The sequence below is a fragment of the Ctenopharyngodon idella genome, chromosome 8, assembly GCF_019924925.1.
Source record: "Ctenopharyngodon idella isolate HZGC_01 chromosome 8, HZGC01, whole genome shotgun sequence".
NCBI lineage: Eukaryota > Metazoa > Chordata > Actinopteri > Cypriniformes > Xenocyprididae > Ctenopharyngodon > Ctenopharyngodon idella.
Window position 1 is genome coordinate 34,401,629 of NC_067227.1, and position 17,827 is coordinate 34,419,455.

At 36.7% G+C, this 17,827-nt stretch overlaps 1 protein-coding gene across 2 annotated transcripts in view; it reads left to right on the forward strand.

Annotated features, from left to right (window-relative positions):
• The window catches only part of efna5b (ephrin-A5b), a 128,620-nt gene extending 111,171 nt beyond the window's left edge, over positions 1 to 17,449 (forward strand). Inside the window, exons 3-5 of one of the 2 annotated variants that reach the window (XM_051904061.1) lie at positions 5,342 to 5,407; positions 5,611 to 5,688; positions 10,799 to 17,449. In XM_051904061.1, the coding sequence (XP_051760021.1) occupies positions 5,342 to 5,407; positions 5,611 to 5,688; positions 10,799 to 10,923 (269 nt within the window). In that variant the 3' untranslated portion in view covers positions 10,924 to 17,449. The remainder of the gene's footprint in view (positions 1 to 5,341; positions 5,408 to 5,610; positions 5,689 to 10,798) is intronic. The other variant, XM_051904062.1, reaches the window with a different exon arrangement.
• Positions 17,450 to 17,827: the final 378 nt, after the last annotated feature.

Here is a 17,827-nt window from a genome sequence, read left to right on the forward strand (position 1 = left end):
AGCATCAAATCATCATATCAGAATGATTTCTGAAGGATCATGTGACACTGAAGACTGCAGTAATGATGCTGAAAATTCAGCTTTGATCACTGGATATAAATTACATTTTACAATATATTCACATAGAAAACAGCTGTTTTACATTGTAAAAATATATCAGATTTTTTACTGTATTTTGCTTATATACATTAAATTAAAATATAATTCAACATCATGTTTGTTGTGGCCGATTCAATTTAGACTCACACAAAGGAAGCCCATTCCTAAACTCCATATTTAGCATGACCCTGGTTGTCATGGCAACGTTTGCATGAGCGCGGTGATGTAGATCAGTTTAATGACATTTAATGAATTGAGTTTCGTGCATGAGCTGCAGACACGCGTCTCGCGTTCCTGAAAACTCCTGGCGTTTCATCTGTTCTCCTGCAGTGTGAAGGAGCACGTTAACCATTATCATGCCTTTGATAAATGGAACCTTTTCCTTCACTTTGTTTTGTTTCATCTGATCCTCTTCAGTGTCCTCTGGGTCGCAACACTTCCCGACTTCCTGCTGTTTTCCTCTTCCTGTGTGTGTGACTGTAACATTCGGTGGCGAACGGCCCGGACCTGCCAGACAGCATGTTACACTTACTGAGAGACACTGCCAAAGATCATCATACAAACACACACACACACACATGTATATATATATACCCACTGTTGGCTCTTTCGGCGGTGGACAGGGGTCACCATGGTCACCCTGACTGGTCTGTGTCTATGCAGCTTCATACGCAACAAACTGATGCACTGTGTATTCTGACACCTTTCTATCAGAACCAGCATTAACTTCTTGAGCAATTTGAGCTACAGTAGCTCGTCTGTTGGATCGGACCACACGGGCCAGCCATCAATGACCCTGTCGCCGGTTCACCACTGTTCCTTCCTTGGAGCACTTTTGATAGAAACTGACCACTGCAGACCGGGAACACCCCACAAGAGCTGCAGTTTTGGAGATGCTCTGACCCAGTCGTCTAGCCATCACAATTTGGTCCTTGTCAAACTCGCTCAAATCCTTACGCTTGCCCATTTTTCCTGCTTCTAACACATCAACTTTGAGGACAAAATGTTCACTTGCTGCCTAATATATCCCACACACTAACAGGTGCCGTGATGAAGAGATCATCAGTGTGATTCACTTCACCTGTCAGCGGTCATAATGTTATGCCTGATCGGTGTATATACCTGTGAACCTGTAATATATTTCTCTCTCACACACACACTTTCTCGTTCATTTGCATGTACACGATGAGAGAGACAGAAGCACTAAAGCAGCGAGGCAGATGAGGGCTGTGAGAAATGCTCTTCATCTCTGCTGATGCTATTAGTCGAGGCTCTTTATGGATGAGGACAAATTGAGAAAGCTCCGCCGCCGGCTACGGCGCTCAAAAGAGAGCGCTGCATATTTAATAGCTCTGCATTCGTACGTTGTCTTTGTCAAATGAAATAAATGCTGATTAGCATACTTGCCCAAAGGGTGGGCCAACTCTGACAGGAGCGTGTGCTTGCCAGATTTCCAATCGGAAAATTTGTTTGATTGTTAAGCCGCATGCAGGCGGAGCGAAGGAGGCAGAGTTCCTGGAAATGTGCCGTTTGTGGATCACTGCACAATACTGGAGAGTATACTGGAAAACTTGTCTACAACACATACATTGCTCAAATGGTACAGTATTGTGCTAGCAACAGGTTCAATGTTTTAATGTTTTTGAAAGAAGTCTCTTCTGCTCATCAAGGCTGCGTTTATTTAATCAAAAATACTGTAAAAATGTGAAATAGTTTTACAATGTAAAACAGCTGTTTTCTATGTGAATATATAGTAAAGTGTAATTTATATCCAGCGATCAAAGCTGAATTTTCAGCATCATTACTCCAGTCTTCAGTGTCACATGATCCTTCAGAAATCATTCTAACATGCTGATTTGCTGCTCGAGAAACGTTGTTACACTGTAAAAGTCTAAAAAAAAAAAGGTACTTTCTGCAATCCAGTGACAGTCATTTATTTCTCTGTTTGTCTGTTAACGGGTTTATTTGGCTCTTCCCGTGTCATTTGGATTCATGACATGCTTCAGGTGTTTGTTTTATTCCATTAATAACCTCAACCGCCACAGAATACTGATCAGAAATGAGCGTTGCGTTTCAGAAATGTGCATTACACACACAGAGAGAGTTTATGGTGACATCTGTGTGTGACAGTTTGATAATCGATATGCTCAATGAAAGATTCGGAGCCACTTGTCGTTAGTGTAATATTTTGCAACTACATAATGATCACATTTTAAGAGTTTGTCATGTGGGTTAAGTGAACAGTTTTGATACATGATAATTAAAATTGACCCTATTTACTTTCATAATAGTCTTATTGTGCCTTATTATGAAATCATTCCCCATAGGTAAAATCAAGTCCTGCTCTTCATTTATTTTCCTTTTCTGTTTCCTCAGAAATGCAGCACATTATGGAGGTAAACAGCTTGCAATCTTTGACTTTAATGCGATCTGCTGTGGTCTGTAATGTAGGAAACTCTGCACATCCAGGGATGTACGCCACACCGCATTTCCACCAAAGATCACAGAATAAAATCCCATTTTGAGAGTAATTAGCCTTAATTAGTCCAAACGTTGAACTTGCACTGTGCTGTCCATCTTAATAAACCTCATAGAATAACCCCAGATGAACACACGATTCCTCAGAGTTTTCCCTTTCATGGCTCAGGAAACTGCTCGGTTATGAGCTGGAAAAAAATATGAGATGGGAGGAAAAATTATATTTCATCGAGGTCTGATTTGTTGCTGTTTCTCCTGAAATTATAATGAAGAGATAAAAATTAGAATGTTGACAATGTTGACAGACTCATTAAATTGACTGATAGCTCAGATCTTTTGGTCTTGGGAGAATTTGATATGTTTGAGTTCATATTGAGATCTTTAGCATTTTGGCACAATTTGAGACGTTGTTGAGATCTCAGATTATTTTTCTCAGGAGAAACATCTGGATACTACAGAGCATGATGACGATAAAAAAAGTTAGATGGGAGGAAAAATTATATTTCGTTGTTTTTACGTGCACACTTTTGCATATGCTCACAAAATGTTTGCATTCCCAAAATCGCAAAAAAAAATTGTAAAGGAAATAATATGAGGTGAGAGGAAAAACTATATTGTATAGTGTTTTTGTGAGCGAACAAAAAATTTCTTGGGGGAACGCAATGCAAACATTTTGCAAAAGAACGCAAAGTTTCTCAGGGGAATGCATGAGAGAACACGAAAATGTTGTGAGCAAACGCAGTTTCTTGGGGGAACGCAATACTTTTCTGTGCAAAAACAAAAGTTCCGTGAGCAAGTGCAAAGATTTACAAGCCAAAGTTAAGATTCTCGGGGAACAAAACTTTTGCACGCAAACTCAAAAGGTTTGCAAACAAAATGCAAAGTTGAACACAAAGTTTCTTGGGGGAATGAATGTAAAAGTGTTGTGATAGAATGCAAGTGTTTTGTGAGCCAACGAGAACATTTTGCAAAAGAAAACACAATGTTTCTCAGAGGAATGCAATAGATTTATGAGAGAACTTAAAAATGTTGTGAGCAAATGCAAAGTTTCTTGGGGAACGCAATACTTTTCTGTGTGAAAACAAAAGTTTTGTGAGCAAGTGCAAAGATTTGCAAGCTAAAGCGAAGATTCTCGAGGAACAAAACTTTTGTGCGCAAACTCAAAAGGATTGCAAACAACATGCAAAGTTGAACACAAAGTTTCTTGGGGGAATGAATGCAAAAGTGTTGTGATAGAATGCAAGTGTTTTGTGAGCGAATGCTAAGTTTATGGGGGAATGCAATACTTTTGCGAGCAAACAGAATTTTTGTGAGAATGCACTGTTTTTGTGAGAGAACGCAAACATTTTGCAAAAGAATGCAAAGTTTGTCAGGGGAATGCAACAGTATTACAAGAGAATGCAGAAATGTTTTGAGAAAATGCAAAGTATCTTCGGGGAACACAATACTTTTCTGAGCGATAACAAAAGTTTTGTGAGCAAGTGCAAAGATTTGCAAGCGAAAGCGAAGATTCTCGGGGGACCAAAACTTTTGCTGCAAACTCAAAATATTTGCAAAGAGTGAACCCAAAGTTTCTTGGGGGAATGCAAAAGTGTTGTGATAGAATGCAAATGCTTTGAGAGCAAATGCTAAATTTATGGGGGAATGCAATACTTTTGCGAGCAAGCAGAAGTTTTGTGATAGAACGCGACATTTTCTCGGGAGAACGAGTCTGTTTTTGTGAGCCAACGCAAACATTTTGCAAAAGAACACAATGTTTCTCAGCGGAATGCAACAATTTTACAAGATAACGCAAAAAATGCAAAGTTTTGTGAGAAAGTGCAAAGATTTGCAAGTGAAAGCGAAGATTCTCAGGGACCAAAACTTTTGCACGTGAGCTCAAAAGGTTTGTGCACAAATGCAAAGTTGAACACAAAGAGTGAACACAAAATTTCTTGCAACAGATTTACGAGAGAACACAAACATGTTGTGAGTAAACGCATAGTTTCTTGGGGGAACGCAATACTTTTCTGAGCGAAAACTAAAGTTTTGCGAGCAAGTGCAAAGATTTGCAAGTGAAAGCGAAGATTTGTGCGCAAACTCAAAACGTTTGCGAACAAATGCAAAGTTTCTCAGGGGAACGCAAAAGTTTTGAAAGCAAACATACGTTTCTCGGGGGGAAAGCATAGAAATATAATTTTTCCTACCATCTTATATTTTTTTCCCGTCATCATGTCCCTTTATGGGCTCCATAAGAAACCACAGTCTGATCTCCATTTAATTTAGTTTCTGTCTAGAAGAAACAGTTGAGAAATTGAGGACGATCTTATTTGTGATTTTTCCTTTCCTACTTGACCTTCAAATGTAGCATTCAAGAAAACACATGTTTGCCTAAAAATAAACTGGAGATGAAGTCACTCTATAATTTCAGCTGTGATTTTCCTCTTTTGAATTCAGTCTGGTGTATTTGTGCTCAAAACTCTCGGGGCCCAAACCGGCTGATAAACCAGCAGTCTACTAGTGACAGAAAACCACAAATGACAGCGTGACGTTGCTTTCCTCACCCCGCAGGCGCCGTGTGTATGTGTGTGTCCACGCCCTTCAGATTCCTCAGGAAAGGAGCAATTTCCTATTTCAGACCACAAAATACACCCGCAAGCCGCAGCTCATAGGGTGGTGTGTGTGTGTGTGTGTGTAGCACGAGACTAAGAAGATATCTTCCTCTTGTCAGGTGTTTGTGTGTGTGTGTACTCACCTCTGCTTATCTTTTCTTTGTGTTTTACAGCATCCATGATCACAGAAACCGGGAGAAGGTCGTGTCTCAAGCTGAAAGTGTTTGTGAGACCACCAAGTAAGTGTCATCGATTACAAAACACACACTTGTGATTCTGTCGGAGGCATTTTCCTTTCAATGCCTCACACTTTAATGGACAGGTGACTGCTTCTGTGTGTGATGTCACAGGCTTTCCTTTGATTGGCAGGTGGGTTGGGCTGCTGAATTATCACTAACATGATTGGCTTACGGTATCTTTTTCATTTCTTCTGTTTTTGTAGATGGCTGCGAGAAAACCATAGGCGTTCATGACCGCGTTTTTGTCGATGACAAAGTAGACAATGCATTAGAACCAAGAGGTCAGTATGGCTTGAAATCACCTTCGCTTTGTTCAGTCTGTCTCTGTCCTTTAATTCCTCTAATCACTCTGTGCATGTGTGTGTTGTAGCTTTACGTTCAGGATTTGTGTTGCGCCTGCAGCTTCTCTGACACTTCAAACCACAAAGACTATTTTATTTATGCATGAGGTACACATCGTATTAATAATGCATTCTCTTGTAATAGCTGAGGGCTGTCTGTCAACATCTCCACCATGTGCACATGCAATTAAGTGACCAGAAATTAGCCATGTGACCTTTCAGTGAGCCAAAAGCTTCAGTCAATCAGTGTCTATCATGCCTTCCAGCTACAATGCATGAATTATATTTACACAGTGTATCAGTATATGCGTGCATGTTGGCTGTGGTAAGAATTAAAATCTAAAACTTGGATATGCACAATGGTTTTGTGCCAAATTAGCGTCTGGCTTTCTAAGGTGTCACGTGGAACGATGCCAAGCTTGTTTTGGCTCCTCCTTGATAAAACCCATTACATCCGAACACATGGCACTTGCTAACATATGCACTACTCTCGGCTCGTAATATTTATTGCCATTACTATCACGCTAGCCTTGACTTTCATAGTGTCATGATCAAACATTGGAGCTGCATTCAAATTCAAAATGTGATGAAATAGACAAAGAGAAAAAGACCATAGTGCTGACTATCGGCATAAAGTCTTAACCGCCCACTGTGACATGAAAAATGAAATGAAATTTATTGAAAATTAGGGCTGTAAACTTACTCGTGGTGTTTTCAGCGCTGGATTTGCACAAAAGATTAACATGACGGCACATGCTAGTGGATGAGTTGAAACTCCACAGCAACTACATAAATTTATCCACTAACCATTCAGAAACGTCCAAAAGTTGTAACTTCTTCCTGAGTCTCTCCATCAGTGTCGACTCCGGTTTGAACAATGTAAGGCCGAACACCGTTACTGACAATCCTCATTTTGGCTGCGTGAGATTCTCCAGCTTTGTTGTTGTTGAGCTGTTAAAGCTCCGCCCTCTTCTGGAAAGGGGGCCGGAGCAGCGGCTCATTTGCATTTAAAGGGACACACACAAAAACGTCGTGTTTTTGCACACACCCAAATAGGGGCAAATTTGACAAGCTATAATAAATGACCTGCGGGGTATTTTGAGCTGAAACTTCCATTTTTGTGTGCAAAATGCTTCAGGCAGTAAGTGGGCAAAAAACTTTGTGAAAAACTTCTAGAAATGCATGCTTATATCAATTAACACTGCTGATAATGTCAGTGTAGATTAACACGGTATTGTTTTATCATGCAGTTTCACCTTGCCAACACACACACACACGGGCCTTAGATCCTGGCAGCCGCGGTGTCATGGTGGAGGCATTGATTTATTAGTCCAGATACCCACTGAGAGGCTGGAGGTGTCTGTCTGCCCGCCTGAATGAGCCAGCAAACTGCTCTGTCCTCCCAAGCATATTTATCTGTCTCTTTTAGCGTCACACCTGTCTGTTTCCCCCACTGACGTCCTCAGACGGCGCACGGCTCCACTGAGATGATGTGCTTTCCAAAGCCATATCACGCTCACTGATGATAACCGCAGTCTGTGTGTCTACACCAATAAACGTGGAGAAATGCACTGAGACTCCAAACAGCCCTGCCTCCATTATTACTGAGGCTTCTAACAAGGATATTCTGGGTTATTTGCTGCTGAGACAGTATGGCAAATGGACGTGCACCATCATTGAGATACTATTATAGTTTTTGTTAATAACAAATTTTATATTTATATTGTCTGTTTTTTAATGTCAATGTCAGGACAATATCTAATGCCAACATTAATTTGATGTAGAATACTGACAACAGCTGATTGGTTTTATGTCATGGTATTGTCAAAATTCAATGTCTTTCAAAACGCCAATATCATATTGATGTCAAACACCAACATTTAGTCATGAGTCAACATTTAACCAAAACTCATTGTCTGTTAAATGTCATAACGCTATCGTCCACACAATCTTAAATTATAACACCATTACACTGTGAAATTTTGTTGGTTTTAAGTCGTTGTGTTAAGTAACCAAAATTCAACGTCTGTCCAATGATGGAGGCTTGACATCAACCCGATTTTCATTTTCAATCAAAATTTGACATCTGTCCAACATCTTTATGATGTTATATTGACGTCCAGTGCCTGCTGGATTTATATTTTATTTTATTTCGGTGAAAGTCTATTTTATTTTAATAGCAGATTTTTTTTATGGTTTTAGTTTTACCTAAAGCAAGACACCATGGTTAATAAAAAAATTTAACTTATATATATCACCATACTTCCCCATTTTATTGATTACATTAAGAATTGCAAATATTTTATTGTATTACAAGTTTTCTGAAATTTTATGTTTAAATATGCAAAGTATGAATTATCAAATTAAATATGTACTCACTTGCATACATTTCCAGAACATTAATCTGAACATTGGATAAAGTCAGGTTCAAAATTCTTGTTTGAGTTTGGAGACATATTAGATTTAAAGGTTTTTACTGAGGGGATTTTTGATTTCTCTTTTTATCGCTCCATAAATCAGAAAATACTGTCAACAGACTGTCAACAAACAAATCACCATGTTTTATAGGAATGAAATGTTGTAAAAAAAATCAGGTGAATGGCATATGAACAAACCCCTCAGTAAAAACCTTCAGAATATAGATAGGAATAAAACTGTAAATTTTAGTGTATGTAAGTGCTGCTGAAGTGGAGAAAAAAACTCATTTTGAGAAAATGGCCTTTAAAGATAGGTATTGTATTTGAAACCTACCACAAATAGATAGCGTGCAATAAAATAAACACTTAAACATGTATTTTGGATGTTTTCTTTCCACTAGTCTGATGTTATGAAAAGCCAAATAGTCCAAAATCTCAAAATTGACCAGTGCCTCAAAAAGTGCCGTGTGTCGTTGGTAATCACAGAGTGCTGATATACAGCCATATTGCAGGGCTACGAGTGTGATATTGCATTTATATAACAGTTCGACGGCGCAAGTGTGTAAATAAATAAGAACGGAGTGTCTTTAAAACCTTCTTTTGTGCAGAACTACTTTCTTCCACCATGGATTCAAATCTTAAGTTGACAGTTTAACAGTTGAGCCCAAGCCTCCGTTACTAATTCTAAAATGTCACTTTAGAACTAGTAACGAAGGAACATCATCAAGTTGCTTCATTGAAGCTTAATGTATTATGTAGATTATTATGGTATTATGAGAGAGAAATCGACTAAAAGAGTGTATTACCTGCATCTGATTCTTCAGGTGTCCATAATATTATATCCATTATAAAAAAATCTGTTTGAATGTGCGCTGAGGAAAGCAATATCTTTGTCTTTGTCCTTTTAAAAGTTAAGGGGATTTCCCACAGCGCTAAAACAAATTCCTTGTTCTGACTCACTCATAAAGACAGTCTTTGCTGCCATCTAACTGTGTAATAATGTAACTTTCACTGATACTATTGACGGATCCTTTCTCAAAACCAAATACGGCATATTATTTATATAAAATAATATTTATTGAACAACAATATTTGAATGAACAATAGCCATTATAAAAGACAATAGGAAATAAACAAGCAAAAACTTCAGTCAAACATATGAAAGCAGTGCTCTAGTACAGGATTTAAGTTATATATAGCTTAAATATAAAGTTATGAAACTTAATTTTCCCCTTAACCCAAATCATTTTGCTCAGGAACAAGTAATAGAATAATAAGACCGTTTGATATACCCCAAATTAATTATATTTTTAACCACTATCTACATAAGAGCCAGCAGCAAATTCTCAAAGGACTGGCTGAGATGAAGCTGTTCTCTGCGGGTACTCGAGCACTGAACGCCCGCTGACGCATGGAGCTCGCATCTGCGAAAGCGTCAAAACAAATTGTAAAATTGGCGCTATGATTGAATATGAGTCACATATTTCAGTTCTAAACAACTACATTTTCACCTAAAAAACTCTGAGAACTACACTTTGTGACAACAGCAGTAGTATTTTTCAGAGGTGTAAAGAGTACCTGAAAACCATACTTGAGTAAAAGTACTGATAACTTACATCGAAAATGACTCCACTACAAGTTACAAGTAACCAATTCCAATACGACTTGAGTAAAAGTCTTAAAGTATCTGATTTTAACAGTACTGAAGTATTTTACTCATGCTGAATGTAGGCTCAGAGATGCTCTAGTCCTGAGAGACATGCCAGTGAAAATAAGAAACAATTGATTTGTAAGATGAGAAATCAAGTTTATATTCTAAAATCAAAATAAAACTGAGCACCTCAATGTTGAAATAAATCAAGGTCAACACAACAACCTCTTAAACGTCTACAAACTCTCAAGTCTCAGTTGAGCTCAAGTAGAAAGGCCATAAGTAAACCAATATCCTTCAAAACGGTCTTGTCAATATAGCGGATAAATAAAACAATGTTAAGTAAAATTAAATAGTCAAAGTCTACTGTATGTGCTGGTTTGAGCCTCATCACCAGCTGCAGTCATTTCCTCATCTAATAAATCAAACATCTGCGTTCAGCAACTACCTGCTAATGCACTCACATTCTTGTAAAGTATCCTTGTTGACAAGTTTTGGGTGAATAAAGGCAAAACGCACAAGATATAGTACCTTCAGTGCCCTTAGATCACGATATCGCTTCTTTATATCAGAAACAAACTGCTGCAGAAAAAGTTAGCTGCCATTAAAAATGTAATGTGTAATTGCATCACTCATTACAAGTGTAGTGGAGTAAAAAGTACATTTACTTGCTCAAAAATGTAGTCAAGTAGAGAGTAAAAGTTGCCAATATCTTTGATACTCAGTACAACTACAAAGTAGCCAAAAACTTTACACCTCTGGTATTTTTTAAAAAAATATGGTGGATTTGCTCGACCACTATGACAGCTGACGCAAGCAGAGTGATACAAATGGTACTAATGCTGATACTGGGGCAATATCGCACGGCACTGAACCAGAAAGAACTGTTGTATAAAATATTATATTTTTGCCTCTATTGTCTTGCCTTAACTGTAATAACCCAGGATCTGAGTTGATAAAATTTTCTCCATCTCATTTCTAGACGACACCAGTCACGAGGCCGAACCCTCCCGGAGTGACGTGTCCACTTCAGGCCTGCGGCACCAAACGTCACGCCCCCTGCTGGCCCTCCTGCTGCTCTGCATCTCTGTGTTCCTCACCTTATAGCCCCTCACCTGCCCCTGAACCAGCCCTCCAGAAACCCAACACATCTGAGCGCGAGCGGACCGGCGCCAGGGAGGCGAGAGGGCTTTGAGATTCACCAGGAACACTTCTGCTCCGCTTTTGTTTTGTTTTCCAAATATTTAAGTGGTCTTTCGCTGTCTTTGATTAAGAAAAGTCGATTAGCCGTGCAAAGAAGAAATGCAGATCGCCTGTTTAACCAACCATCAACTATGACGGCCGCTCACAGGGGATTGGCTGCTGGGCGGAAGGGGGTGGAGTCGTTTTATTTGTGTCCATTGGGAGCGAGTCGCTCATTTTGTCGGTAATTAGAGCAAGTGTTAAGAAACGCCGAACACCCTGTGAGAATTGTTCGTGTTGAAGTGGTCACATAAAACAGACATAAACATCAAACCTTAACCGAGTTCACCGGCTCTGCTGTTAGCGATAAATATACAAAGACTTCTTGCCTTTCGTCCTTCGTCTGCCTTCTCTTAACAAATTGCAGAATTCATTGGAAGAAGCGGTCTGTTATGCATCTCGCCGCACGGATCTTTCCCACTAGAAGGAAGACGCTAGATGAGTTCGTTAGTCTAAATAATCTGATTTGTGTGAATTTGGAATTGATATGAGGGACTTGTCTTAGTAGACCACACCACTAAAAACAATGATTTTGTATTTTGTAAGATAAACTTAACTGCAACATAAATATCTATATTTTTCCTATGACCTTTTATCAATTGATATGAGATATCAACATTGACGGATCATGGAAATTCTTTTCTTGTCATAACTGTGTGTCCGACTCTATTAGGAACCAAATATCAAAAGGGGCTCCACACACAATGTTTTCCCCTTTCATATGGGTGGGAAAAGTAAACGTTTGTTTGAATAGGCCTTATACTGTACACAATACTAATATCTCCTGGAAGTGCTTCAAATTCAGCCTTTCGATGGGGGAAATAAAGTGTAGTTTTATTTCATTAATGCATTTGTTTGTTCTGTAGCTGTTAATCGGTGCAATTCTGACTCGTTTAATATGCTGATGCGACATACGCAAGACATTATATCATGGGCATTCTCCTCCGACAGCCTTACATATGATGGAGGAAATGATGGGCGAATCTCACGAAAAGCGTCAGGAACACGAGAGAATCATATTTCATCCCAGAGTCAAAAGACAAAAATAAGAATTTACATTTTGCATAAAAAAGTGAAAACCATTTAGATTTTTTTTGCATTGAGACTATAATTATATTTAAATTAAATATACTTAAAATTAAAAAATTTATATTACATATTAATGCAAATAATGTGTAAAAAGTCCCTTAAAATGATGCTTTCAAAACATGCAAACATTGTTTTTGCAATTTCGTTTGGTGACACAAAAATCACACACTTCAGCTTAAAATGGTGAAGCATCTGTTGTATTGTCTTCAATAAATGATGATTAAGATATAGGAATATTACTACAGTAATGAAAATCTGTAACACTTTACAATACGGTGTCATTTGCTTACAGATGACCAATACATTTATAAATCTTTGTTCACGTTAAATACAGTTGTTCATTGTTCATGTTAGTTCACATTAACTTGTTAACAGATACAACTTTTCATTTTAAAAATCAAAATGTTGAAATTAACATTATCCAAGAGTCATAAATGCTGTAGAAGTATTGTTAACTAATGTTAATAAATGCACCCTCATTGTAAAGTCCAATGAGAATCAACATGAGAATAAGAATTGCAAAACAAAACTTAATTATTGAGAATAACTTTATAATAAGGTCCCATTTGTTATTGTCAGTTAATGCATTACTTATATTAACTAACAATGAACAATACATTTGTTACAGTATATTTATTAGTCTTTGTTAATGTTACATAATAAAAATACAGCTGTTCTTTGTTTGTTTACATTAGCACAGATTCATTAAATAATATTCACACACTGTAAAAATGAATTGTTGGTTTAACATAAAGTAAGTTTCCTGGTTGCCTTGAAAATTTTGAGTCCATTGAAATAAAAAATACAATGAAGGCGATTGGTTTAATCAACAGAAATTCAAAATATTATGTTATCTGAACCACATTAATTACTGAAGTTGATTTGACGAACGAAAAAATGTTAATAAATCATAATAATAAATTTTTACAGTGCAGAAACCACTGTTGATTTTAATAATACGCAAGTAAAAGTGTTTTTCATTGTTAGTTCATGTTAACTAATGTACACTCTAAAAAATGCTGGGTTAAAAATGGACAAACCCAGCGATTGGGTTGTTTTAACCCAGCAGTTGGGTTAAATGTTTGACCCAACCTGCTGGGTAGTTTTATTGTTTAAAAATGATTGTATTGCTTGCTTAAAATGAACCCAAACTATGTTGGAAATGTATTAATATGTTTAATAAATGAACATTTATTAATAAGTTTAATGAATAATAATGAAACAATAAACATTTATTAAATTGCTTATTAATAAATGTTCACCTTTTGATTATTATTGTTGCCTCTAGTGTGTCTGATTTTTAATTTCCGACCTATTTTGGGTTCATTTTAAGCCAGACATATAGTTATTTTTAAACAATAGTTGAGTTAAATAAAACTACCCAGCAAACATTTAACCCAACCGCTGGGTCAAAACAACCCAATTGCTGGGTTTGTCCATTTTCAACCCAACTTGGGTGCTAATGTCACCAAGTGAAACCGTATTGTAAAGTGTTACCTGAAAATCTGACGAGAATCAACATGGAGAATTAGGAAAGTAAAACATGCAATCGTAATGGTTGCAATTTCTTTATGAAAAATGTAATTTTTTGCGATGAAATGTGATCCGGACGTGTTTTCATGAGATTCCCCCAAATAGACTTTAAACTGTTGTTTGCCTGGTTACTCCCTCCGTCACTGTTTCAGTTTAAGACCCTCAATGAGCCGTTCAGAGCTCGTGTCGTGAGACAGAAGATTAAAATAGCCGATGAGTCTGACGGGAGGGTCTCGTGTCACCGGAGAGGCAGGGCTTTTCGACCCTGCAGTCAGAGAGTACGCATTCCTAACAATAAACAATACTGTGGACTTTACAAACAGTCGCAAATTGGATAATCATTTCTGCCTTTTTGATTCTCAATAGGCCTGTTTGGCTCTGCTAGTCCTGCCACGCTCTTGGAGACAAACTGCGTTTCGTGTTTGTTTTCGTTTGAACGGTAACAAAGCGATTTCAGCAGCTCGGCTTTGCGACATCAGGACTAGAGGAAACACACCGTATGTGCTCCGTTTCATGGTTTACACTAGAAAACTATGAAAGAAACTTTTGAAAATCAGCTTCAGTAGTATTTGTATCATTTGTACTCCAATTATTACCATTAATACCATGCTTTGTACACACTTTGAACTGGGAAACAAGAATCAGCTTATTAAATGGATACTGTGTATCCTGAAGTAGTCAAAAACATAACATTATAGTGTTAGAATACTACTTGTTTTTTGTACCTTTCTGGAGGACGAGGAAAAATAGACACTTCATAAAACATTGATTATTATGATTAATTATTAATTATTATTATTATTCAACATCATTGTTATATGTTATTATGGATACCACATTAAATGTTATGATCAAAATGTGTTGTACATAATGTTTGATATTAAGGTATTAATTTGATTCACATGTCTTTTCTAAAAAAAAAAAAAAAAAAAAACTGAGCAAAGTAAAATGTTGGAAGTGAATGCATACGACAAACGCAATGATGAACTGCGTTCTGAAGCCCTGAGCCAATAGGGACGCTTCATCTAAGTTTCTGTTTTTGTTTTTGTTTTAATCTCCTGGCAAAGTTTTTCATTTTCCGCAAGGATCCGGTCAGAAGAGGACTGATGGATTTCGAGTCGACGGCTCCTGCAGTTCAGCGTTTGTTTACGGACTGTGTGTTTTTTAATGGGAGGAACTCGCTGGTTTCATAACGTGGCATGTGCATGGACTTGATAATGAAAAAACATGTTAAATAAAGTGTTCTTTTGGCTGTTTTCACCTCTTCTTTTCTCGACATGTTTGTGAAATGTTAGTCTTTCTGCTCACCCCATAAGTGTGTGTTGTAGTTCCACTGAAACGAGAACGTTACACAGGAGAGTTGTGTAGTTTTGCACAGAGTGTCTAACAGCACTACTTCAGAATGTTTTGCTGAAGGTTCTTGAGTTGTTGTTGGGTTTTTCAATTATTGTTTTCAATGATTTTGAGAATAAATCATCTGCCATCAGTCCACATCAACAGAGCGCCACAGATTGAAGGCCCGTTCACACCAAGAACGATAACTATATCAGCGTCCACACCAGCGGACGATATCATTCTGTTTATTCTAAGCACTGCAGTTTTGTCGTCTTAAATGCTCGAGCTCTTAAAGCAGGATGGATTCTGATTGGCTGTCAATGTTTTATCATTCATCAGCTGGAAAAAAATCATTCTGAAAGTGATCCCAACGATATTGTTTGCCATTTTCACTATACTTGTAGAGTGGATTCACTATTCTTTTATATTTAGAACTATATATTTATCGTTATCGTTATAATTATCAGCCATGGTGTGAACGAGCCTCGACTGTCTGTCAGGGTTCAGTAACATTCACACGTTCGGTTCTTGTGTGTGAATTTGAACTGAACTGGCCAGAATAAACAGGACGTTGAATGAAAATATTAATTAGATTGACAGGAATTTTTTTTTTTTTTTTACATTTTTTTTTTTTTAAATCAACACTTTCTCACTGTGTAATTTTTTTAAACAAAAAACATTATTTATTCCCTGATACAGTATGTAAATTATATATTATATATATATATATATATATATATATATATATATATATATATATATTAGAGATGCACCGATACTAAATTTCTCCACCGATACCAATAGCCAATTATTCAGAGCGATATATACCGATACCGATAACATTAAAATGAACATATATATCGGCCGATACCAATATGGTGGCTGATATATCGTGCATCCCTAATATATATTAACTATTAATATGTATTTTTTAGAGATGCGCCGATAGTAAATTTCTCCACCGATACCAATGGCCGATTATTCAGTGTGATATCTGCCAATAACAATACCGATAACATTAAAATGAACATATGTCAGCCGATACCGATATGGTGGCTGATATATCGTGCATCCCTAATATATATTAACTATTAATATGTATTTTTTAGAGATGCACCGATACTGAATTTCTCCACCGATACGATAGCCAATTATTCAGAGTGATATCTGCCAATAATGATAACGATACAGATAGTTTGAGGGTTCTGCCTTTTACACCTCCTTTTAAATTAATGATAATTTCATTATATCATATATATTATATTTTGAAAGAAATGCAAATAAAAACATTTATTCTCTCAATTTCATCAACTTGTTTCAGAGTAACTGGTATCAGTTATAAACAAACACATTACTCACATTAATATTAACACACATTAACTAAATTCTGAAGATGAAATTAAAATTTCTTAACTGTTCTGAATGTTATTAATTCATGTAATTACTATTAATATTGAACATCAAACAGGATTTTTAGCATTTTCTTTACACAAAGTACAAATTCAGTGCATTTTCCCGGCCTCTTTTGATTGACAGGATATATTGGCTGTTTTTAATCGGCTGATAGTGTGAAAATTTGCTTTTATCGTCCGATACCGATTATTGGCCGATATATCGGTGCATCTGGAGTATATAAACACTTTATTCAATAAGGTTGCATTAGTTAACGTTGATAAAATTAACAGTGAGCAATACATTTGTTACAGTATTTTTTAATCTTTTTTAGCCTTATTGAATACTTATTGAAAACTGTTCATTGTTAGTTTGTCAATCAAATAATAATAACAAATACAACTTGTGTTTGTAATAATGGATTAAAACTAATTAACTAAGATTAATAAATGCTTTAGAAGTATTTTCCATTATTTTTATGTTATCTAAAGCATTAAACCTTTTTTAAAGTGTATATATACATATGAAAATAAACTGTCCTAATGTTTCTAGATACTATGTTTATGGGTAATTCATACTGAAAAATGAAATGCGTTATTTAAAACTAATTTCTTTGCATTTCATTCCATCAAATTTAAAAGTCAATTCTGCGTCCTGTTTGCAGTTCGATTCATCTGCTGGACTCTGTTCAGACTGCGGTCATTACTCTTGGTGTTTTACACATGCCTTAGTCAACACGCTCCTGACCAACACCAAGAGTCCGACCCTCACTGGCGTCTCTGTTCTCTTCACTGAAGTGTGCTGGAGAAATCAAGTGTGTGTGTGTGTGTGTTCAGATCTCACTCACTCCTGTACTTCTGATGACACTGGTTCTGCTGTTTTCATTCTCTCTTCTGCATCTCTGGGTACTGTACTTGCTTTTTCCCCACTGTACAAACAGGAACAAACTTTTGGAAAAAAGAAAAGAAAAAAATGGAAGGTCTGTATTTGTATATACACGTGTCTGAACAACTATAAATAATAATTAAAGAAAAAAAATGCATTGCTTGGCTGGTTTATTGTGCTTGTTTTAGTCGGGGCTAGTTGTGTATATTTCTCATCACTATCCAAAACCTTACAAAAAACATCACTTCAGTCATTATTAGGGAGTTGTCATGCTTTTCACTTCAGATTAGAATACTTGATCATCTTATTAAAGGATCATAAGAAAGGTCTAAATACATTCTCAGTTCTTTTCATGACATGGAATAACATCTTTTACATCTTTTATACTCCATGTACTGTACGCTTCACACATTTTCACATTCATTTGAAAAAAATCACTGTTGAACGATTTCTGTTTGTGAACATAATGGAAAACTGATAAAGACTGTACAAGAAATGCTTTTGTTTGACTCGTGTAGTCAGAAAAGAGTATAGA